This window comes from Cariama cristata, unplaced genomic scaffold, assembly GCF_000690535.1.
Source record: "Cariama cristata isolate BGI_N322 unplaced genomic scaffold, ASM69053v1 scaffold248, whole genome shotgun sequence".
Classification (NCBI taxonomy): Eukaryota; Metazoa; Chordata; class Aves; order Cariamiformes; family Cariamidae; genus Cariama; species Cariama cristata.
Window position 1 is genome coordinate 23886 of NW_009629213.1, and position 23862 is coordinate 47747.

General features: G+C 46.8%; 2 protein-coding genes across 2 annotated transcripts; both read right to left on the reverse strand.

Moving 5' to 3' along the window:
* Positions 1-293: 293 nt before the first annotated feature.
* On the reverse strand, positions 294-9052 carry LOC104155704 (solute carrier family 2, facilitated glucose transporter member 5-like). Its single transcript, XM_009705063.1, has 12 exons — positions 8996-9052; positions 7773-7871; positions 7141-7301; positions 6507-6631; positions 4941-5093; positions 4732-4857; positions 4251-4438; positions 3738-3848; positions 3142-3243; positions 2495-2570; positions 1227-1354; positions 294-527 (listed from the first exon to the last, which is right to left on the reverse strand). The coding sequence occupies exons 1-12, from the start codon at positions 9050-9052 to the stop codon at positions 294-296; spliced, it is 1560 nt and encodes a 519-aa protein (XP_009703365.1).
* Positions 9053-16690: 7638 nt separating this feature from the next.
* GPR157 (G protein-coupled receptor 157) lies at positions 16691-20301 on the reverse strand (the record flags this gene model as incomplete). The annotated part of the gene is made up of 3 exons (XM_009705065.1): positions 16691-16912; positions 17430-17624; positions 20088-20301. Coding segments are annotated over 3 exons (631 nt in total), but the record flags the coding sequence as incomplete, so codon positions are not given.
* Positions 20302-23862: the final 3561 nt, after the last annotated feature.

A 23862-nucleotide genomic window follows, 5' to 3' on the forward strand; every position in this document is an offset into this window, starting at 1 on the left:
GGACTGACCAAAACCCAGCCCAAGTGCTGGCTTGTGTCACCTGAGATGTGTCAGTCAGGACATCAGGGACAGACACCACGAATGGGTAATTTGCCTTGGCAGTGGCTGTGCCCTGAAGCAGAACAGCCCCGCTAATTGCTCACAACGACAACACTCTCAAGACACAATGGCTTGTTTAGGAACTCGTGTTGTGGAAAGTTTGCAGAAGGTCTGAATGAAGATCAGTTTCAAATGATAAATCTGGCTGAACAGATCCTGAAAAATGCCTGGGCCAGGCCAAACCCTAGGCTGGGTCACATCTCACTGCTGGAGATTACTGTCTTCTCTGCCTGCCCACCTGGGAGAGCGCAGATATCCTTAAGCTCTTCTTTGTCTTCCTGTATCTCCACCTTGTTCCTCTTGGCCATAATCCTGTTGATTTCCATGAAGGTTTTGTTCTTGGTCTCAGGAACAATAAAGAAGATATAAACTATAGTGGCGAGGCAGATGGCACAGAAGATGAGGAAGCTGTAGGGCCCCAATCCAGCCTAAGGCAATGAAAGAAGACGGAGCAGGGGTCAGGGCAATACTTTGGTTGTGTACGTTACATGAATTGCACATGTAATAATTTGAACCCTTGCAATAGCTATAAAAACCAGCAGCCACAGTGATGTGCACATAGTTTAAGCTGAATGACTAGAAGTTAGGGGTGGTTCTAGATTCTGTCTTCTCATACCACCACCATGGATTTACTGGAAACCACCATGGATTTACTGGAAAAGGAGAGTGAGGGTCTGTTACATAAATCAAGCTACACTCACCATCTGCCTTTGCACAGGCTAAAATCAGCAGCTGTAGCAGTTTATGGGTCACTGCTGCTGGGGATCAAGTTCAACTGGTGACCTAGAGATCCAAAGCTAGAACTGGGTCCCCAAGACACACACCCCACCACCATCTCCCCATGGACAATGGGGAATTCGCATTCTTTTCCACGCTCCTGAATTCAGGATCGGACATTCACCTGGAAAAGTAACTGCTTGCTTTTAAAGCATGTGCAACAGAGAGATGTGATAAAAAAATGCTAACATCAGTTTCTTGCTCTTAATATAATAATCCTGCGTACAGGTACTGGGAACCAACTTGGGCATTTACAGCTCTCAGGATTAAAAAGGCTCTCTGTAAGAACATAGGGGTGAAGTTACTAATTTTAAGTTGGCGTCTTGCCCCGTCGTGTGATTGCATCTTACCTCCATGTAGAGGAACACAAGCCCCACGGTGAAGTTGCACAGCCAGTGCACAGAGCCACCCACCATGAATGCTGCAGGCCGGGATGACTGCAGGAACATCTCGGTGATCATCACAAAAGGAATTGGACCTGGAAGGTAGTTGCACATTTGGAAATCCCAAAGGCTACTCCCCGACTCCAAATTCCTAGATTCCACTGTTCATTTCAGTGGCAGGCAATGGTTTCTAAACCACAAGTGTTTGGAAACACCCAATAAATCAAATAAGGGATTAAATTAACAAAAAAACCCCAAACAGAACAGAGCAATTAAATGACTGGCCTAAGCTCACACACAGCAATCGGCCTCTTCTCTCCTACAGCTGGACCTTAGCCATGAACCCATCTCCAGCATAAACTGTAAAACAAGTCTAATGAACACAAACTGTCTCTCCAGAGAGCACCCCACGAGGAACAACTAAGCAAGCCATTGCTTCTTAAAAAATTAAACACAAAGAAAGAGCCCAGCACATGCAGGTGTTGGACAAACGACTCACGGAAGGAAGAAGCCCTCAGACCCGTGCCCTGCACTGCCGCCCCACGGCACGGTTAAGCAGAAACAGACCGTGCTCTCCTTGACAGGGTCCAGCTGACCTGCTCTTCTCCCTCCAGCAATCTCCCTGCCCCTGGCACTTGAGTCTGCCCGCTGGCATAAATGGAACAGGAAAGGTTATATGTAATTCCATCTGCCAGTGAAACCTCTACAGGAGTTTCAAAACCGCGTTGCTGCATCCAGCAAGGGTCTGGCTGGGCTTTCCAAGCTAAACAGACAACTCTACCACGCTGAGAAGCTGAGTCGGGGAAAAAACCTTTCCAATATCCACATTCATCCGCACATCTCCTTTCTACAAAGTGATCTGCAGGGCCACACGTATCGTTTCAGTCGCTTCTGATTTGGTTTGTTGCCTACAGATGCAAGCAAACAACGTCTCTGCCCAGTTGGTAAGGCTCACTATTGTCGTTTTGCTCCAGATCTAACTGGGGGAAGTCTCAGGCACAAGCACAATTCTGCCTTTGCTTTTCCTCTTGAAAGCCAGATGCTCCCCTGCCTCACAGACACAGCCAGCCAACCCCTGGAACACAAACAAGCCTAGCTGAGTATCAGCAAGGTGCACGGCCACACAGAGAAGAAATTCCGTTTCCTGGGATTAGCTCCACAAAGCTTTTGATTTGAAATTGAACCTGGCTTCACCCAACTTGTGGAGGAGACTGGAGCAGACGACGCATACTTACTGGCTCCGATAGCATGTCCGATGATGTAAACAATGACACACACTATGCTGAGGTAAGACATCCATGAGACAGTGGTCTGTGAAGAATTTCATCACAGGTTACATGTGGTTCCTATCTGAACATCACCAACACATTCAAGGCACTATTTGCAGTAAGATTTGAGGGTATTCTAAAGCTAGCATCACCCTCCATTGCCAGGTATGCCCATACTTGGCCAGGAAAAATCATAGCCTGGGTATGACTCCTGCTTCCAACACATGGATGCAACAGGTATTATGAACATAATGGACTGGAAGTTGTATTCAAGGCACTATTTGCAGTAAGATTTGAGGGTATTCTAAAGCCAGCATCACCCTCCGTTGCCAGGTATGCCCATACTGGGCCAGGAAAAACTCATAGCCTGGGTATGACTCCTGCTTCCAACACATGGATGCAACAGGTATTATGAACATAATGGACTGGAAGTTGTATTCAGACAAGCAGGATCATAGCTTTTCCTGGGTTTACTTTAGGTAGATATACAAGTACAGAGACGTTTCATACTGTCCCCTCCTGCCAAGGGTGTAGAAGAAAATATAGCAATGGCCCATTCCCTGGAAGGTCCAGAAATGCATAGGTAGGATCACCCAAGTCATTCAAACACGCACCTGGAGATTGAGGGCCAAAGTTAACACTGCACAGGAGACACAGCACAACCCAAAGCCAGCAAGGAGAAGGATTCGTCTCCCCAGGGATTCCACGATGAAAACCTGAGACACAGAAGAGGGTGATAGACCAGACACCTGGGGCACAGCACTTATTCCAGCAAAGTTTATTAAGGTAGTCTTTGTCTTTTAAGAAATTCAGTGAAATTTCCACCACCGACTGGTGGATTGTGGGCATGAAGTCACCCAGGAACATGGCAAAACCAGCACAAAGTGTCAATAACCCCGAGAGAATAGGGCAGGCCATTCTTCAGTACCCAGTCCCTGTGAGAACAGGGTGGAAGCCCTGCATGGTAACTCCAGACAGCAAGAGGAGGGCACATCAGCCTGGAGGCCAGAGATTGAAAACTGCCGAGGCGTGTGAGAAATCAGCACGATTAATCACTTTGGTTAACATAGCTACCTTCAACCAAGGGACGCTGCAGGGCATCTGTGGTGCAAAGCAGCTCACAGTATGTGTAAATAACAACCCCATTTGAACAGTGACAGACGGGGAGACTGGACAAGCAAGAACTCCAAGAGCCTTAACAGAAACTTACAGCAAGCAAAGTCATGACAACGTTGACGGCACCTATCGACACAGTGACATACTGAACATTGCTGCTGTCCACACCTGCCGACAGGAAGATTCTGTCTGCGTAGTAGAAGACCTGCAGTAAAACCACAGCTGTGTTTAGATGTGGCCAAAGGCAGAACACGGGAACCCCATTTTGGCTGCTTTTACAACCCAGAACTGGTACACAGAAGCCTGAGAACTGAATTCTTTCATTTCTGGAGATGTTGGTGTTTGGATCCAGGCACAAGCACCTTACTCTAAAAACGTCCAAACTATCCTTAACAGGACAGCTTGACTCTGTATCTAGTACAGATGGGTACTGGATTCGGTACTGGCCAGGGTCAACCCACCACAACGTGACGTGTCCCTGATGAAGGCGTACTCCTGTGTCCTAGGCTTTAGCTCCAGTGTCAGCACTGCCCCACATCATCCACCCTAAAGTCCCATCCCTTTACGACTCACCGCGCTGGCCTTTCCCACATGCCTTCCCACTCACCGCATTAACCCCAGAGAGCTGCTGGCCCATCATCATGACAATGATCGAGATGAGCTGCCATCGCAAGCCTCTGAAGGTGCACAGGCTGCATACAGAGAAATGTCCTTCTTCCTTTTCTGACTGGTCTTCCTGGCGCATTTCTTCTATCTCATCATCCACATCATCGCAGCCTCTCAGCTTCCGCAGAGCTAGTTGGGAGAGAAAGGTGAGTTATGGACCCCAGAGAGCAGGTCCACAGTGAGCTCTCCTGCTTCAAATCAAGACAGAATACGTAAACCATGGGCACCAGGGCTTCCATGGTGGGAAGCCAGGGATTCACATGTGCAGAGAAAGGAGCAACGTTGCAGGAATTGCATCCACCAGCAACACATCAATGAAGAATTTCACACTCGCTTGCTTCACTGTTGGTTGCTGTTGGTCATGTCCCACCATCAGATCTATTCCATTCCACCTCCCCTTTCATTAAAAGATGATACTGTACCTTGTCGTGCTTGCTTTTCATTGCCCATTTGTATCAGCAGATATCTGGGACTCTCAGGGCAAAAGGGCAATATAAGGAGCTGAATTACTGATGGGATCCCAGTGAGCCCCAGCAGCACGGGCCAGCCTGCAACAAGTGAGACAAGGTGACCGCCGTGAGAAACCTTTCCCCTGCAGAGCCCACAGATAGGCCCTGAGCCAGGGCTTTACCTTTGGCATTCCCAAGGATTCTGTTGAGACCGAGGATCTGAGCTACAAGGATCCCAACGGTGATGAAGAGCTGGGGTACTACCCCAATAGCACCTCTCAGATTTCTGGGGGACACTTCTCCAAGGAACATGGGAACCACATTGGAAGCCAGACCTAGTGGTTAGAAAACAATCTTAGATGTGGAGCTGCCTGGTGTCAGCACACTCACCATCTGCAATAAGACGCCTTTTCTGGCATGAGACCAAAGTGATCCCTGCTGCACCACAGCACATATGGAAACCTCACACTCAAGCCCTTCTGCTCCACCTGAAGATTTAATGTCCTCTTATACACAGCTTATTCACTGGCCAGGTTTTCCTCACTCTTCAGTGAAAGGTGGGACAAAAAAAATAATGTGGCACTGGTTCACTCCGTACATGGAAAGGTACAAAAATCCATCACTGCATCTGGTACCCTCAGAAACTCTGGCCTTGGGAGTGCAACCTACCCACCTTCTGGTGTTTTGAGCTTATTAACTGCTCAGCAGCCAAGCATTTTAGGAGTCCAAGAAGGCTAGCAGTAGCCTGTTTTTCCTACAGAGCCGGCAGATGATTTGGGGGCTCTCTGTGTTCATCTTCCTAAAAGTAGCTTTCTCGCTGCGGGGTCTGCCAAGTACTTCAACACAATACATGCAAAGAAAAGTGGTTGTGCTACTTTAGGTTTGGAAACCAACTCCAAGTGTAAGGGAGCAATTTCTACTTCCTCTAAAACAAGAAAAGAAATCGGTATCCAAACAAGCCCATGTGAGGGTGGAAGGATGTGACTTCTTGCTGGCTTTTAAAAATCCACTACTTCTTTCATTGCTCAGTAATGCTTTGCAGAGAGCTTTGCTGGTTTGAGGTCTCTTACAGGTAGCACGCTGGAATAGGTATTTCTGTTCTAACAGGACGCTGAGGACACAGGTTATTTTGAGGAACATTGCATGGTTACCCACAGTAACCCCAACCAGCTGCCAGCTCCCCTGCTTACACTGTAAATCCTGGCAGGCAAAACCCAAACGCCTGGAGTCAAATGACCACATGAGACTCTTATCTTACATTTCCAAAGTTCCTAGCCTTCAGGAGCTTAGAGTTACAAAGGTGATCAAGCTGTTATCTGAAAGCCAAAAGGCATGGCAACAAGTACTAAAGCAACCAGAAAACATTACCAAACTCATGAGGTGTAGCGTTTTAAGTTCACACTATAATCAGACTTTTAATTGCCCAGATCAAAACACGCTAGCAGTGCCTCCTGGACTACTGCATTCAAGTAACAGTGGCTTTCTAACTCTTCAGACCTACGCTGATCAACAAGCCCTGTCCCAGAGGGGCCCCGAATACAGCAGGGCTGCCTGGAGCAGGCTGGCTTGGCTCAGCGGCTTCCCTCCCCAGACACCACGTCCACAGCTCAAGTGAGGTCAAGCAAGTACAGCATTGTTACGCAGATGTATGGCTAAAACATGCTACTGTGAAACCACCTGCTGTGAGAATAAAGAACCTTTACATAGCCAAGAATATATTTATTGCTCTCCCATTACCATCCACTTACCAGCATATATTCCCATGATAACACGTGAAAAGATGATTATTTCAAAGGTTTTTGCTACTTCTGCGGATCCCATAAGGACTGCGGCAGTAATGGAGAAGGCGTTACTTATCAGCAAAGTGCCCTTTCTGCAAAGTTGTAGAAGAGCAGAAAGATTCAGTTTAATTTTTCTGAGGCCCAGTATCAGATCGATCCTCTCCGTGTTATACTGTCCAAAACTCAAACGAATCACCATCCCAGAGACTAATCCCAAAGACGGCGACTGTCCCATTTTTCCTGCAGACAATGAAGGCTTCAAGAAAGAACTGAAGTTTCTCAGGAAACCCAAACAGCAGAAGCTGGATCTGATCTCAGACCCCAGCCCAGGACTTTCATCATTGCTGTCTACCTGGCTCAGTGCCCAGCACACCGCCTGGCCTTGAGTGTATTGAGACCATATAAATGCTTCCACACATGGGAGACAACACGTATTGCCAAGTCCAGCAATGAATCACCGGCCCATCTGCCTTACCATCAAGGGGTGCGGGACACAGTCATGCTCCTGAAGGGCTTGGCAAGCTGGTGCGACCGGTGAGGCAAGCCTTATCTGAACCCAGCAAGCTGTTGGTGAAGGACCTTAAACACCACTGTCACGTACCGGCCACATTTGTTCACCAGAGGCCACACCATGAGGGACCCAAAGAAGCCACCCAGAGGGAACATGGACACAGTGAGAGACCAGAGCAGCGTCTGAAAGCCACTGTCCATAGGCACTCCAGTCCTGTTGAAGTAGGTTCGGTTGTAAAAGTCTTGCATGTACTGGAATGATACACAGAGCATGTTTAGCACAGTAAAACTTTCATGCTATGAAGGCGAGTTAACAAATGCCATAAAGCTCTAAACAAGTGTCTTGATAAAAACCAGAATGGCCGTGTTGGAACATGAATGCAAGAGAGGGATGGAGAAGCTTGGACTAGCTAACTGTTACTACAAGTTATCCTTATGGGGTACTACAAGTATGCCTTCTAGGGTTTGCCTGGTTTCCAGAGGGGAAGGCATTTCTCATGCCACGTCTCTCCTAGGCACAAAGTCTGAACAGCAGCGTTATACGCCTTAACGGCCTCCCTTTCCTTTCCTGGGCAACCGCTTCTCACCAGGTGCCCAGCGATTCAAAGCACGGAGAAGAACGAGCATCCTCCCACAAACACCCATCACCGACTGTTACGCTCCTGCCTTGTTTTGTTTGTAAACCTGCTCTTAAGTCATGGTCCACTCCACAGTCCAACCTACCGGAGCTGGAGCATTGATCACAGATACGTTGTAGCCATACTGGAAAGAAGATCCAAATGCAGATATCAGGGTTGCCACCGCAAGCAAAATTGTCATTTTCTGCAGATGGGAAAGAAAACAGACGAACAACACCTTAGAAGCAGGTTTGGCTTTTAGGCATAAACAGCACTCAGCAAAAACAAAGAAATACCCTAAGACTTGCCTTCTGTGTTCTACACTTTGTGTTACTGCATAAAGAAAGCCCAATGGGTTGTTTTCATTATAACTTATCTTATTTTGCTTGATTTGCACATAGTCATTACAGTAATTCCTTCTATTCTTTCCTGGTATTGATGGATCGTTTGGATGATGAATAATCCTCAAAATTATCATTCTTAGAATACCACCCCACAGGGAGAAAAGTTGTATGCAATTATTCTCTTTCCAACATTAGTTATTGAAATAACACAGGCTATTAGCAGAGGAAAGCTTTTAAAAATAAGATATTTAGATATTTTACATGAGGTGGCAAAAATCCCTTTCCTGTTCATTTGTTCTGCTTTCACATGCGGGCTTGTTCTGCCTCCCACCTTTCATGATCAAGCTGTTTATGGATCTAATCCAACTGCCACTGAAGCCAATTAGACCAATTAGGAGATCAAAATTCAAGTTGATCTCGGAGTAAGGATCAGGAGGAAGCTGAGGCTTCCAAGTACATTTTCTAGGAGCAGATTGTTGACATTCTCACATTGCTGATGAAAAGCAGGCTGCCTTGCTCTCATTAAACAAATCCCAGGAGCTCAAAAGAGCCCCTGCTGTTAATTATTCACATTCAGCACTTTTAGGAAAACCTCTGGCGTACACAAGCATTGTGTTGTGCAAGATCCCACAAAAACGCTGCTGTGAAAGGCGGCCCCCACCCAGAAGCATCGGCAGCCCAACACCGGTTAGAAAGCAGGAAAGAAAATTCACACAGAGAAGGGGAAAGTCACGCAGAAGTTACACGGTAGGTCAGCTACAGGCAAAGAGAAAATCGTGAGACTCGGAGCAACGCTACACTGCAGACAGACATCAAGTGGGTTCAAGAACGTATGTCTCTGCTCTGCCTGTGAGATCAGTTGTGGGCACGTGAGCCCAAAAGATCTTGGTCTTCTCCTTCCCCTACAAGTACCTGCAGATCTCAAATAGCTTGCTCTATCTCTGTGAGAGGCTCAAGTTGGAAGTATCGAGTCCAGCGTACTTACCCCCTTTGAACCTTCGTGGTAGTCAAAGGTCTCCCGCCTCTCTTGTTTCAGCTTCATTTTGGTGTTTGAATCACAGACGCCGAGTACAGGCTTTTATAGCCAAAACAGACAACGCAGGGGATGGAAACGCCCTACACAGAAAATCTCCCTCTGTGGCTTTTCAGAAAACACCCAATCCACGACAAGCTCTATCAGCCGAAATCAGTTGTTGTCTGATCCTTCCCTTGCTCCGCGTGACTCCCTCATGTCTTCTCTTTCTGTTCCTTGTTCAAGTCTGTCGCCGCTATGTTAAATGTTCTTTTGCCAGATCCTGACTCAAAACAGAGGGGCTGCCAAGCAAGGGGGAAACGGGCTCACCTGCCCAACTAGAAGGGGCAGATTTATCGCAAAAAGCTGATAAATGAGCTTTTTTCCCCCAGCGCTATACACACAGAGAAGATAAGTCTACAGCACTAGAGCTGCCGCCCTGCCAGCCTGGAGATCACGGGCATTCTGTGGGTGCCGCCTTGGCAGCAGAGGGGGTGTTTGCCATGGGCCACCACAGCGATAAAACTGAACCGTATTAACTTTCCTGCAGCCACAAATTGCATACCCGCCCTTGGGCCGAAATACTGCTCCCTGTCCTACCTTGCGCCTACCAAGTTGCTCAGGGCACTTTGCAGTTCGCAGAGAACAGGTTCATCCTCTCCTCATCCTCTCAAATTGGTGTTTTTGACAGGGCACAGAACACACTGTTTCTCCCACCAAAGCCCGTTAACTCCTTTCCCTCTACATGCAACGTGAACCACGTGTTGCTGGCTTAGTATTAACCTCCTGCGCTCTGGGAGTACTTTGAACAGTACAGGACTTGGTTAATAGTTGACTACAAGTTCTAGAATTTATCAGAGAAATGTAAAGTTCACAGATAACCCCAGCAGCCGGCAAAACTGGAACCAAACCTTATTATTGGTCTGTTTATCTCTAACAGCCAGCTTAAAAAAACGCATCCTCTTGAGAAACAGCCGTTGTTCACGTGTCCCGCATGCATTCTTTGACCGGTTACAGCCTCTGTGCCTCCAGGGGAAAGCATCCTGCTCTAAAATCGGTGTTATAAGTTAACGTCCTTAAGGATGCTGTTTGCTAGGGTATTTTGACAGCGGATCACACCTGAAGAACACTCTCATGTCTTTCAGGACCTACTCCTGCTTCATAGTCCCACCTATCATGGTGGGACAGACACTTCACTGAAGAGAGGTGGAAACCAGGATATTCATTTCACCCGTAACTCATCTTCCTCTACCTTCCTCTGCATTTCCATTGAGGGCATGTAGCTAGCTGCCACTAACAGAGACACTCTCAGTTCTTCCCATGCTGCCTTCAAACATTGCTCAAAGCACCCCAAACCAAATGGGACAGGTCATAGCTCGCTCAGCAACTCGTTTACTTCTCACTTTCACAGATCTTTCGCCAGAAGAGGGAAAGTGGAAAGTGAGTTGTTCTGCTCCAGGGGTGGGGAAATTGCAGAGGACAGATTTCTTTCACTCAATTCCTGTTCTTCAAAGACAGTATCATTCTTCTGCAAGCTCTTGACACAATGACAGCCACTCTGATGCTTGGTAATGGTAAGAAAGGTGAATTGAATTCTCTATATCATGGTCTTTAAACTGCTTCCCCAAACCTAAAGAAATAATCTTGACACACATACAGAAATCAAACAGGACATGCATGTTTGCCATCAGAAATCCTTCATCAGAGTAAATATTTGCTTATGGCAGCACAACAGTTTGAATATTTGCCAATCACAGCAAGAATCTGGTAACGACATCCCTAAGGTAGTAATTGGCACTGGTATGATCTTAGAAGAGACCAATGAAGGGAGATAGGATGGTGAATGACCTTCTCCTTGAACTTTCAAGGCAATTGCAGGGGTATAACTAATTTCTTCAACAGCTGAGATCCTGTTGGACTTGGGCAAAGACCAGAGCCAGCAACAATTAGGGAGAGCCAATTTTACGAGCACATTTTCAATTTCAGCTACAGCGCATATTAAGCTTCTTAACATCTACTCTTCACCCCGGAGTGCATTTGCCTGAAGCCATGAACTCAGCTCCTTTCCTTCTCTCCTCTGCACTTGGTCATCGCATGGTAAGAGCTCCTGTGCACGTGGGCAGGGAATTATTGACACTCAGCCCCATTGCCTGTGCTTAAAGCTGGATCCTATGAAACCCTGATATTTTTCGCAAAAATAATTCAGAGGGGAGGCTTAGTTTTCTGGGCAATATACCTGCTGGAGAACATTAGCGGTGAGCTATAGAAAAGTGATGGTTAGATCAGGAGCTGGCAGTCAGCCATGCTGCAGTACGCCGATTGCAATGCTTGCGGTAAGGAGACATCCCACAGTGTATGTCCAGAAGAGTGACATTAGCATCCTTTTCACCTGCATTTTGGAAAGGCAGTGCTTGTTCAGTCTAGGCTAATTCAATATCATATGCAGTCCTGAGCTACAACTGGGGCCTCAAGGTCAAACAACACTTTAAATAACAAATTATTTACCTGCAAATTAGTCATATACAGATACTGCTTTCACCAGCTGCACAAATGGCTTCCAGCCAACTAAGCAAGAGGCAGGCATGGCAGTCTGATCCCCTAGCAGTAGGAAAGGAGGCTGCTGCCTAAATAAGCACACTGCGCAGGTAAACAGTAGCGGACATGAGACTCGAACTCAGAAGTAAACGAGACCCTATTTTTGCTGTACAAGGGCAATGCTATGTAGCATCCTGCCAGCCTTCTTCCTTTTCCACTGCTGCTCTCTGAGACCATCTCAGAAGCGCCTCAGGCACACAGATGCATCCCCATAAGAAAAACAAAGGAGCAGACAGATCTGTAAACTCACCATATCACAATCCGGTAAGCTGGTCTGCGAACCGTGTGGTCCTTTCTCTGCGGCAGGGTTGTGCGATCCAGAAGATGCTTCAGGAAGTGTTGGAATGCTTGGATATTAAATCTCCATCTGCACTTTGTGCAGCAGAAGCACCTGACTGTTAAAATACCCACACTGCACTCTTGGACCTTAGTGGGTTCATTTTTCTATCCAGGACAGACAGAAATACCGAGTGTGCCAGCCAAGACCCACCTTTCGCCAGCTCGTGCCATTCTGCATTGATTTCTGCGGTTCCCTATAGGGTTGCACAACTACAAGATACGTGGGATTCAGTGCAGCACAACAGACATTCACACTGCTGCTGAGCAGCAGGAGCTACTTGTTTGCAAGAATTATGGTGGCATAATACATCAGGTTTGGCAGCATTAGGGTACTCTGGTGTCATCTCTGTAACTGCTCTTCATGATGAGAAGGGAAGATAGTAGTGGCACAACCAGAAATTACTTTCTAAGATGCTCCTCTGCTTTAGCAACAAGATTTATTCTTTTCTTGCAAATAGATGGTTCACTAAACACGCAACTTCTAGGTTTTAAAGTAAAACTGACATCGCCCAAATCCTCCTCCACTACAGAACCTCGGTTCACTCCTAGAGCCAAGGATCTTCTTGCACGGTTAGATTCAAGTCTTGGGAAGGAGACAAGAAGGGAAGAAAGGAGAACAGGACTTTGCAGTGACCAAATCAGTATCAACAGTACTGGTAAAAGAGCTGAAAGCCCCAAGAACAAGGAAAATGTTGTAAATATCTTAGATACAGCCCTTTGCTCTTTATTGTCCTCAGTCCAGAGCTCCCCAGTCGTAACAGACACTATCGCTCAGTTGGTTGGGAATACAGCCATGGTCCAGCCCCACTTATTACACCAGGGGTCTCGGCTGCTTCCAGCCCTGTGAAACAGCCAAGAAAGTCTGAATCTATTCTGAGAAAAGTTCATTCGCAAGTTGGAGTCACAAGGCAACTTAAAAAGCATGCCTCAGGTTTTTTTCCTTGTAATTGAGTTTTCTTTATTTGGACAATTCCTGGGATGGCACCAGCTCTTCCCAACATTAGTCCCACTTACCTTAGAGCCTGGCCTCATCTGGAGAAAGCGCAATTAGTGATCTCATGAATACATAACATTTGTAATCTCACAGGACCTCATGGACTGTGGCTATCAGGTAACTGAGCCGAAGGGAAACACGACTCACCTACTCACTTCTCAGAGGTCTTTTCACAGTGCATAGCAATAGGCCAGTAAGAATGAACTATAACCATGCATACTGGTGAAAAGGTTGCTCAAAGTGACGAAAGGTTTAAATTTCTATACGTGTTAAAAAAGGTAGGAAGAGGAACTTATCTACAAACAGGCAGAAAAGATTTGTCTTCCTGTACATGCCTCAGTCTTTAAGGTAGACACCAAAGAAACCTGAAGGAAGATCTTGCAGCAGTTTCTCATCCAAATTCTCCAAGGTGCTGAGACCCATCACAACAGGCTTGAACATCATCTTGGTAAAGAAACAAAACTTTATTTTGTAAAAGTTGGAGAAAATATTTCAAAACAACAGAGGAGCAGTAAATAAGGTAAAACACTATCTCCAAATAGCAAACAAAAATCCATCCCCTCCCCGATACAACACTCCCGAAGCAAGAAGAGACTGTAGCCTGTGCTTCGGCAGAGGACATCTGATGTCCAGAGCACACGGCAGGCACCGTCTTGCTGGTGGTGAGGGCTGTCCTTGCTGGAGGCTGGGGTGGTATACCCAGATATCCCTGAGCACCAAGGAGTCTGCAGAGTTCAGATTTCCTCAGGAGGTAATAATCATGCTGCCACCACAAACCCTGATGATGATGACGACCCCTAAACACGAAGGAGGAGGAATAAACCATCAAGAGGAACCGTCCATCACCACCCCAAAACAAGCATGTTTGCACACTACTGTCCATATTCAAGTAAAGAACAGGAGCCAATCTGGAGCTCCCTGGAAGACCTCACACACTAGGACTGAAATCCACGCCCAGGATAGTCCTTTTCAGCAGCTCCTGAAGCTTTCCTGTCACCATGATATTTGTTCACCCCAGAACTCACAACACAGTTGCCTTAGACAGAAAAGCAAAACCTCAAACAATTTCTAAGATTTATAGTGCAGAGTGAGGGGAAGGAGGGAAGAAAACCAGCAAGTTGAGGGACAGGCAAACAGCATCTTCCAGAGGATCCTGAGCAACGTCCAAGATCAAAGCCGAGAAGGAGACGGACCTCTACCATTCGCTCAACTACTCCAGCCGTGCATTTCCCCAGGCTTCAGCTCCCTCTGTGGGACTCCAGAATGATCCCGCATCTGCTCAAAACAAAGCCCAGTTAAAATCCAGGACTGTCCCATCTTCCTGCAGCCAGTGTGCACAGCTTTGCCCTGAGCCAGGACAACAGGCTTGCTGCAGCTCAAGGTGTGGGGACGTCAACTTGCAGCTGAAAACAGGTGTGATGGACCCATTCCTAAAGCACAGCCAGGTACCCCACCCTCAGCCACCTTCAGAAACATCCGAGTTAAAATTCTCCAGTCCATGCCTGACAGGAAAGAGTTCAGAGTCATCTTCCCAGACAACTGAGGCTGTAGGGAGAACTTCACTCCAGCACCAACCCTGCACTTCATGCCTGAGACCGAGGGGGACCTGCCAGGAGCAGCCAAGCATTTCTGCACATCACCTCCCCTATTATCCCACTTCTGATAAGTCAGCTTCAGTGTTAGGAACTACGGACACCTCTAAGGCTCTCTGCTGGCTGGTTTTCTTTCTCTGTCCTTGCCGACATGAAGATGGCCAGAGACTTTCCACTTGTATCAGCACCGCTGCTATCGCCAACAGCTGGCCTTTGCAAACCAGCATGCCTCCCCGAACCCCTGGGAGCAGGAAAACTAATTCTGTCGAGCTGCACATTCCTCCAAAAGCATTTCTCAGAGCTCTGTTATGGAAAAAGGCAAACTGAGAACAAGGGATCTGTTTTGATTCGGGATTTTTTTTGTGGTTTTGGGGGGTGTGTGTGTGTATTTGTGATGTTTTGTTTTGTTTTCCCTTAAGCCAAATTCGTGACAATTTTACTTTCTCTCTTCAGGGCTGGCTCCAAAAAACTGACCACGGCACAATTCAAAGTCTCATAAAATTTAAGATTTACTATCCCGCCTTTCTGCAAGACGTTTTTAACATAGCTCCTCTTTCCAAGACACGTGGGATTAACACAAGGTTGAGCTACCGAGGTTCCTACTTAGCTTTTACAAGTTCAAATAAGCCTTTTGAAAGAAAGAAAAACCTCTTGAAGTCATCTATGCCAGAGATAAGATGCTTACATCTACCCTTCAAAGACTCTAGGGATGCTAAAGAACGGAGCCCCTCTACAGCCCCACGAAACGGGGTAATGAGCTCTTGAGGGCTCCACCTTCCCATGTTTACACAGCCTGTGTACAAGGGGGCTTAAATAGGTTAATATAGCAATAAAGTTAATGCCAAGTCTTCAATTTAGGGAATAACAGAACTCACTTCTGCCTATAGTTCCATGAGAGCACTGTATCATTTAACTGTTCTGCATGCTGTTAAAATGACTAAAACTAAACTATCAAGAGCAGTTTTTGAACAGCTGGGTGCCTGGAGCACGGGGAGCCTGACAGCCGCCCTCTCTCCCCAGGCAATTCATGAGGCCCCTGTTCTTTTCGCAAAAACTTGTTCTACAAATTAGAAGAAATTGTCAACTGATTAAAAAAAAATCCTTTGTTTTTTTGGGCTTTGTGGTCTGAGAGGACAAGAAATAGATGTGCTCAGGGACCTACCATACCCAATGCACAGCTTGCTTTCCAGGATGCTCAGCCCCTGCCGTGCCCCGCGACCCAGGCAGGCTTGCTGCCTTTCAGACTCAGCCCTTTTTACTGGGGGTGACCTGCAAGGTAAGTCTAACTGCAGAAGTACACAGGGTTTCGTACTCTTTCGGAAGAGACAGCAGTTCCCAGCACATCAGTTTACATTTACCTAAGCGGTCAGGATAGCTGGTCTAGGTTTTTACCTCCTTCAGCCACACTCTGTTACTGAAGAGAGTGCTATCGATATCTGCTTCATAGACAGAAACCCACACAGCACCCCAACCCCACGTGCTCTTAAAAATATTAAGTCTGACACCCCTATATGCTCTGCAACCATCACTCAGGAGGTCAACGCAAGGAAACAACTGCTTACACTACTAGACCAATGCAAGGACATCAGTGTCCAATCTTGCACCAGAAATGATGAAGGGCTTCTGTCAAGTTTTTGTTCTAACAGATTTTCTACATAAGCTTGGATGAATCACTTAACTTTCATTTTCTTTTGATGATGATGGGGAGTGGAGATTGCATTACCTTATGGGGGGTACTTGGGTTACTAAATACATCTGAACTGTGCACTACTGAACAAATGTATGTGTGCATGGTATTTTACATCAAAAGCAGCCACTACTTCCTCCTCTTGAGTTCTCACTGGTGTCCTGTCCTTGCAGTCTGTTTCCTCATTTTACAGGCCTGAGTAACAGACACTGCCCCAGCTCACAGGGGAGGGGAGTGGATCAGTTCTAGAAATGCTTTCACCCCAAAGGAACATGATGGGGAGCTGCTGCAGAGTCAGACAGGGAACCCCCCAACAGCGGCAGCTCTGTCAACTGCTTACTGACAGCTGTTCCCCACCCCTCGTATCATGAAGCTGTGCACAGGCAGGGCAGGAGGAAAGACTCACACCAGATTTTTACCAAGGAAGAAGAAATCAACACTGAGATGTAGGCAGCCCAGGCTCAGGTGCTGGAAAGCAGGGGTTTCGTCTGCTCAGGGCCTGGCACATCCTTGGTCTTGTGGGGTTCTGGATGCTGCCAGCAGCCGCTCGAGCTTTGCAAACGCCAATTCAACTCATCGTAGTGGCAACAGCAAACGGAGGAAAACAGCCGAGTCCGGACCACTCGTGTACAGAGGACAAACATAATGCAGTTGGCACCTCCTTGGAACGTGTTACCAATTCCCTGCAAGGGCAAGAAAGGAATTAATCAGTGCCGTTCCTACAGGCACCCCCAGAGAAGAGCAAACATCATGCCAGGCCAGCTACAGTACCGCCCAACTGACAGTCAGCAACTTCCACCTAAACGAGAAAAACAGATTCGGAAAAATCAACCTTGCACCCAAAAGCAGACCAGATGGCTCTTGTGGTTTGCTGTTTCTATGGCCTTGTCTAGGGAAGGAGCAGGCTGAGCCCTGCTGAAGGACATTCACCCAACATTTCTGGTCTGAGCCTGCCTTTCCTACAAGCCGCCAGCATCGCCCAGCTCTCCTACTGCAGTTATTCTCCGTAGCCACCAGATGCTGAGAGAGCTGCTGCTGAGCATCCCCGACAACACTTGCTGCAGGAGCAGATCTTGCAGCAGGCATGTAGTTTTACCAGTACGTGCTGCATCCTGGCCACAAAAAAGTGATACTAAGAGTAACAAAGCTTTATCTCCCTCCCAGATCCTCCTTCTAACACAGTTCCTAGCAAATACTTACATGCAGGACAACCAGGACTGAATTTTGCACTGCAGGGGAGTTACAGAGGGTCAGAACGAATCGCACAGTGCTCCAGATGCGGAGGATGATAAAGATGATGGGGATGAGAATCAACTTCTTATCTGCTATGGAAGTCCGGGGTTGAAATGCAGGTGCTCTTGACAGAATGGGGCGATACTCTGAGAGCGCTGCGTGCTTCCATGGAGGGTGGGAGGGAGACAAAAACGTGAACAAAAAGCTACACACATTGGACATTTAGCTCCAGGGCTTCTTCCCGAAGCAAACTAAATTTTTGCATCTTGTGGGAAGATACCAGGGACACAGTTACGAGCACCAGCCTTCAGCCACATTCTGCCCTTGCTAACGCAAACATTCCGGCTGAAGCCAAGGAGTAGCAAATAAAGGATATGCGGCCCTTATAAAAGTCCCACTAAAGCTTTATATTAACAAATATCACTGCATAGCTGCCAAGAAACCAGGTCATAATAATGTTAAAAAAAAAGAAAAATGCAGTGCTTCACAAAATAGTTTCGCTGGGTCAGTGACCTGGCCCCATTGCTGCTGCCTTCACCACTTTGTAAATGCACGGCGAGCGGTTCGACCTTGGGAAGGTCTCTTGATAGATATAGAGATATATATATGGGGAGAAGTCTGCCTCATCCTTCTCAAACTATTCAACCTTTTGGCCTTCACCATGACCAAAGCCAGCAAGTTCCCCAAGGAATTTATGCCCACGTGAACCACTACTTCAGTACGCTTGTGTAGAATCTGCCGCCTGATTTCTGACCATATACTGCTGTCAGCAATGGGCTTCCATAGATTTCAACAAGCCAGTAAACGTAGACTACTAGCACATGTAAAAAAAAAAGCAGAGATCTGTGCCCTGGATGAGGGTGGTTAGAAGTGTAAGGTCCATGAGACCTTCAGATGGTAGAAGCTACTGGATGCACTCAGGCTGCCGGATGGGGGAGAGGAGGCGAAGGCAGCACACCGAGCAGCTGCTGGGACACACGATGCTGAACACCAGGATGTTCATGTGGGTGAAGAGATGAAATCTCAGGATAGCTGACCTGCAGAAAACTATGCCTCCCACCATCAAGGCTACATAGCATACACAACCTGGATGCGTATATTCTCCTTCACGCCAGTATTCCCAGTCCTGACACCTTATTCCTCCAGAGCAGAGCTGTATGACAACGCTGCACGGTGACCCGAGTCAAACCCTGCCGAGGGCTTTCGGTGCAGATTCCCATCCGCACCCATGCAGTCTTTTCCATTTGGAAAGCCCCTAGTACACACACCCTGCCTGTGTCCCCCACAACAGCTACTTCCATAACTTCTCCTGCCTCTCAGACTGTGCAGGAGCCACTACTGCAAAACCCACTTCAGCCATGAATCCAGCCCAAACCCAGCCCTGGTTGCCTATTGCTCTTCCTTGGAAGTGGGAGACCTCCTGCCAGTAAAGAGGCTACCAGGCTTGGCAAAATCCCTAAGGATGAGAAGAGAGATGCTCCAGTCCAGAAGGCCCCGTGTGCTGCTGCTCCAGCCCTCAGACCCCCCCAGATGAAAGCAGAGGGAGCTGCCTGCCCTCAGCACGGCTCTGTAGGAGGGCCAGGGCTGGCAGTGGGGTAGGGAGAGCAGAGTGCCCAAGAATCCCTGGCAGAGCAAGAGCCTGGCTAGGTCAGGTTTCCAGGCAGTCACGCTGCTATCTTTGACAGCCGCTGGAACACAGCGTCCCGTCTGATTTATGTCAGGTGATGGTGACAGGCACTAGCAAACCCTTCCCAACGCTTCTTGCCAAGGACCCTGCGGATTGCTTAAGACTACGCTGTTCTTCCAACTCGTCTGCGGGATCTTGCCCGAACCAGATTTGTGTTTATCCCTAACTACAACTGCCATAGCTGCACCACAGCAAGCAGGTTTGCAGTGGCAGGATTTTCCAGAAGGACAACTGTGCAGACGTGGGGTTTTTTCCCCTAAATACAACTTAGACCAAAAAGGAATCTCTGGATGTAGTTCCTTCTGCCACTCTCAATCCAGATTTCTCTATTATGCAGTGTCGTCCTAGATGCCTGGATTCTTTGTGTTCACCAGGCACAGCAGCAAATAAGCCTCTGAATTCTGAAACCCTCCTAGGACAGGGCATCTTCCTCTATTGTGTATGCACATGGTGCCTAATGCTACGTTAGTGCCCAGACTTCCAAATGGGGCTTTATGCTGCTAGTACAAAACAGGTATTCATAAACTCAAACTATCATTAGAGATCCTAAAATGACGGAGGTTAGGTAAGTCCAGGCGCCAATCTCAGACCTGGTACAAGTGGAACTGTGGAAGACTGATTAAAGCTGAATTTTGTCCTTCACATCCTGCTTCAGTTCTTCCTGCAGGATTTACATTTCACTCATGTACACCCCGTAACCCCTCTAAGTTTTCAAAAGGCTTTTACATTCTTCTTGTGCTAAGTCATTGTGTAGTGATGCTGTAGGCTGCTCAATCGGGGGTACCGCTTCTCCCAGCGGCAGGTGCATTTCAGTAGTATATGAAGCAATTCCTGCCTGTGTAGCTGCTAAATATGCAGCTAAATCTTCAGAGCATGGGAGGATATAATCACATAGCAATCTTCTTCCCAATCTAAGCTGAAGGCAGCAAAACACTCACCGCTCTGTTAATGTGCTTCTTGATGAGAATGTAGAGCACCGGCAAAGTGACGTAGGCCAGGATCTCCCAAACTTTCCCCGTTAGCAGCATCCACAAGACCCGATCCTCTGCATCCAAGTTGACCCAACACCAGCCCACAGAAACATTGGAGGCATCATAGCCAATCTTCTTCAGAGCAACAGCCGCCACTGTAATGGCAAGGGGGACTCCCCAGCTGAGGAAAGAACACAAAGAGCAAGGTTAAGCCAAGAACACACTCGGTTTAGTCCCTTCACACCTCAGGGGAAACAGGTGACAGACCAAGGGATTCTCCACCAGACAGGATGCCAATCCCTGTTCCAGAACATCAACACTCCTGCATCAGGCCGAAGGGAAGTGACTGACAAACAGGTATTTGACAGCATATGAATGTCGACTGTAAATCCACTTCCTAGGGACCTGCTCCAGGAACTTGGATGCCCATTCCTGAAGGACAGACACAATGATGTGCTACGCTCTGAACTGGAACCTGGCCTGCACAGCAAGCAGTCAGGCTCCAGCGAGGTGAACAGGAGACATCCCACCTACTGCCCTTCTCCTGTTCTCTCCTGGATACAGGTGAGGTCAAGGATTTGACAAGGCCACAGCACCATACGATGGGGGTGTAGGACCTGGCCATTCAAAAACAAGCTGGCTGATCCAGAGCACAAGCAAACAAATCCCACCTTCTGATTCCTAAGTGACACCTGGCATGTAAAGGACCAGCACGCAAAGAAATCCACAATTTTATTCCATCAGTGGGTTTTTTTTTTGTCTGTTTTGTTTTGGAATGAAGGTGTAGTTAATATTTTGGGATAATTTCTGATAGTTTCTATAAATAATAACTTCTGATAATTATCAGAATATTTATATATTAAAATTTCCATATTAATAATTTGGGATAATTTCTGAAGGACAAAGGGCAAGTCTCTTCCCAAGAAAAAGCACTAGCAGTAGCAGCAAAAAATTAAGAAAGCAAAGAGGAGTCGTATTCCCTTAATTTGGAGCGGTGTTTTGACTTCGGCTTCTCTATTCACAGCAGAGGGAAATACAGGGAAGAATTCAGAAGAAACATTGATGTGTGTCACCACAGTTAAGTCACTCGGCAGCTTGGGCTGCCCACAAAAAACCATGAGGAAGAACTGAGAAATTCCACAAGCCCAAATGTAAAAATGCTGAGCCCCTTCCTGGCTGCTATTAATACCCAGGAGATGACAGGCCTGCCCGAGCCCGTGATGTACAACTCACAAATTACTCCACAATTGAAATACTGCCCTGAACGCATCACCGGCCCTTCCCATAGTCATCCTCAGAGAAAGGTTCTGCGGAACCTCAAGAGGCCAAGGGACACTTCTTCAATAAGTGACAGGAATGCTTCAGAGAGCTCGGATTGAGCTTCCAGCACAGCCCTCCTGGTCCCTCCAGACGCAAAGCCAACAAAGCCATCTCTGTATTGCTCTCGTTACCTTCCTGGTTCACGCTCGTCTTTCACTGACAGCCTGGAGCAGCTGCAGAGAGCATGAAAAGGATCTTCCTCCTAAAATCAGTTTCACATGCATCAGACTACGTAGGCAACCAGCCGTTGCCTCCACCAGATTATTTGCAATTCCACAGCCCAACTGAAAAAAAATCAGAGATAATCCCATGATTTCAAGAATACTCCATTTCCTACTCTTCAAGGACATCTGGGTTCACCTACTAACAAAACAAATGTAAACATAATGCTGTAAAGAAAGTTCAGAGTGAACCTTTTAGCAAGTTTTTTTCATCGTTCACTTTGGAACAGCCCGTGCTAAGCCAAGCCAGTGTTGTTATTTAAGGACGGTTCTGCTGCAGGAAGCCCTCCCCATGCTATTATCAGAGCAGGCTTTCTAAAAACATTCCAAACATCGCCGCCACCAAAGTCTCTACACAACTCAAGACTCATTTTGGTAAAAAACGGTGATTTGCCTGAAAACAAGGATTACCGATGCAAAGACGTTCAAATTCCAGTACACTTGGAAGGACTGACCACTAAGGTAAAGAATTCAAGGGAACTGGCACTTTCTTAAAGAAACCACATTAAGGCACACAAGCACTAATGAGTCTAGCACCAAGAAAAAGGAAGTGTATTAAGAAACTGATTTGCCTAAATAATGATGTCCACAGTGACCTGAAACTGAAAGAGAATTACATGAGGAGATAAAACCAGGTCAAATTACTATGCGCGGATATAAAAAAGAACAGCGTAAGTACGTACAGACGCAGTAAGCGAGGCTGCAGTAGGAAGTAACAGACCATTACTAGGCAAGGAAGTTAAAAAAAAAATATCTTCAAGTATCTAACTAGTAAAAGGAAAAATGTGGAAGAAAACTGCCACATGTCAGGCAGTTAATTTTCACTGAAATAGCATATTGGGCTCAGAGAGCTAGTACAACTAACACCAAGGACAAAGGATTACAAACTCGAAGTTAGGATCTACAAAGTAATTAGACATTTTGGTGAACTTCTTCAGCTCCATTTTATAAAACCAGAAAGGAGAACTGAGAATAATGATTTGATTATTCTTGAGAACCCCTAAATGACAGATTCCCAAGGACTGTAAAATACCAATGCTTTAGACCCATCTAGAAGAACGAAGGAACAGAAGAATCAGAATATTATACACCCAAGGCATGTGTAAAGACTGGAATAGAAAGGATCCAAGGAAATACACAGAGGCAGGAATTTTACTGTCAGCCCAAAGACAGTGCAATTATGTAGGCTGGGCCTCTCAAAAGCACGCTTGGATCTATCGGCAATCAGTGTGGGAGAGAAGGGAAAGAAGACTACGAACTACTCTTGCAACTCTAAAAAGGCTGGCAATCCCTTCTCTAAGGCAGATACAACAGTAGTTATCTCCCTAATATAGCCCCCAGCAATCTATTAATAAAAATACATACAGCCCAGCGTGTCTTTCCACATTAACACCAAGGCTGCATTTATACAAGGTAAGACAGGGACCCTTAAACTGTAGCAGCGTACAGCTCAAGGTGTATTGGCTTTCCCGTCCTCAGGATGCCTGGGTCAGATTGCTTAATACCATATCTTGATTTATGCTGCACAGCTGCTTTTTTCTCCCCCCTCCCCAGCCCGAGGCTCTTATAAGCAGGGGAAATTTGCCGTCACCTGCCTGCACAGGTTAGACAGCAAGCCATCCCACCAGCAAGCCTGCAGGCAATTCTGTCCAGGGACAGGAATTTTTACCCTGTAAAGAATGAAAAATCAGTCTTCTGGATATGCCAGCCAGTTTCAGGAAAGAACTTTGAGCATACACTGTAAGCAGAACTCCAGACCAAATCTGCTCCGATTTAATTTTTGCTTCCCACCCCTCCCTCAAACATTAAACCGTTCGCAGTACCAAAGCACCAGCTCCCTGGCACCAGGCAGAGACTCCTCCCAGAGAGATGTGCAAGAACTTAAAGGCTACGGTACCAGCAGTCAGGTAGCTCGCCCTTTGGTTGGCCTGACCTACAAGCTTTTATAAACTAAATTATAAAGCCACAGCAAATTTAAGAAATCCCTGCACCTTACAGAACACTTAGGGACTTAAGCCCAGTTCTGAAATTTAGCACTGGCACAATCATGCATGAGGCAGTCTGTTGAGGACTAAGATGTACAACACAGTAGAACATGAAGGGGTCCCCAAGTATTCCATGGACACGCATGCATATATATGTATACATGCATGGCTATAAACGTATACCTATAAGCACACACATACATATTTCACTTTTTT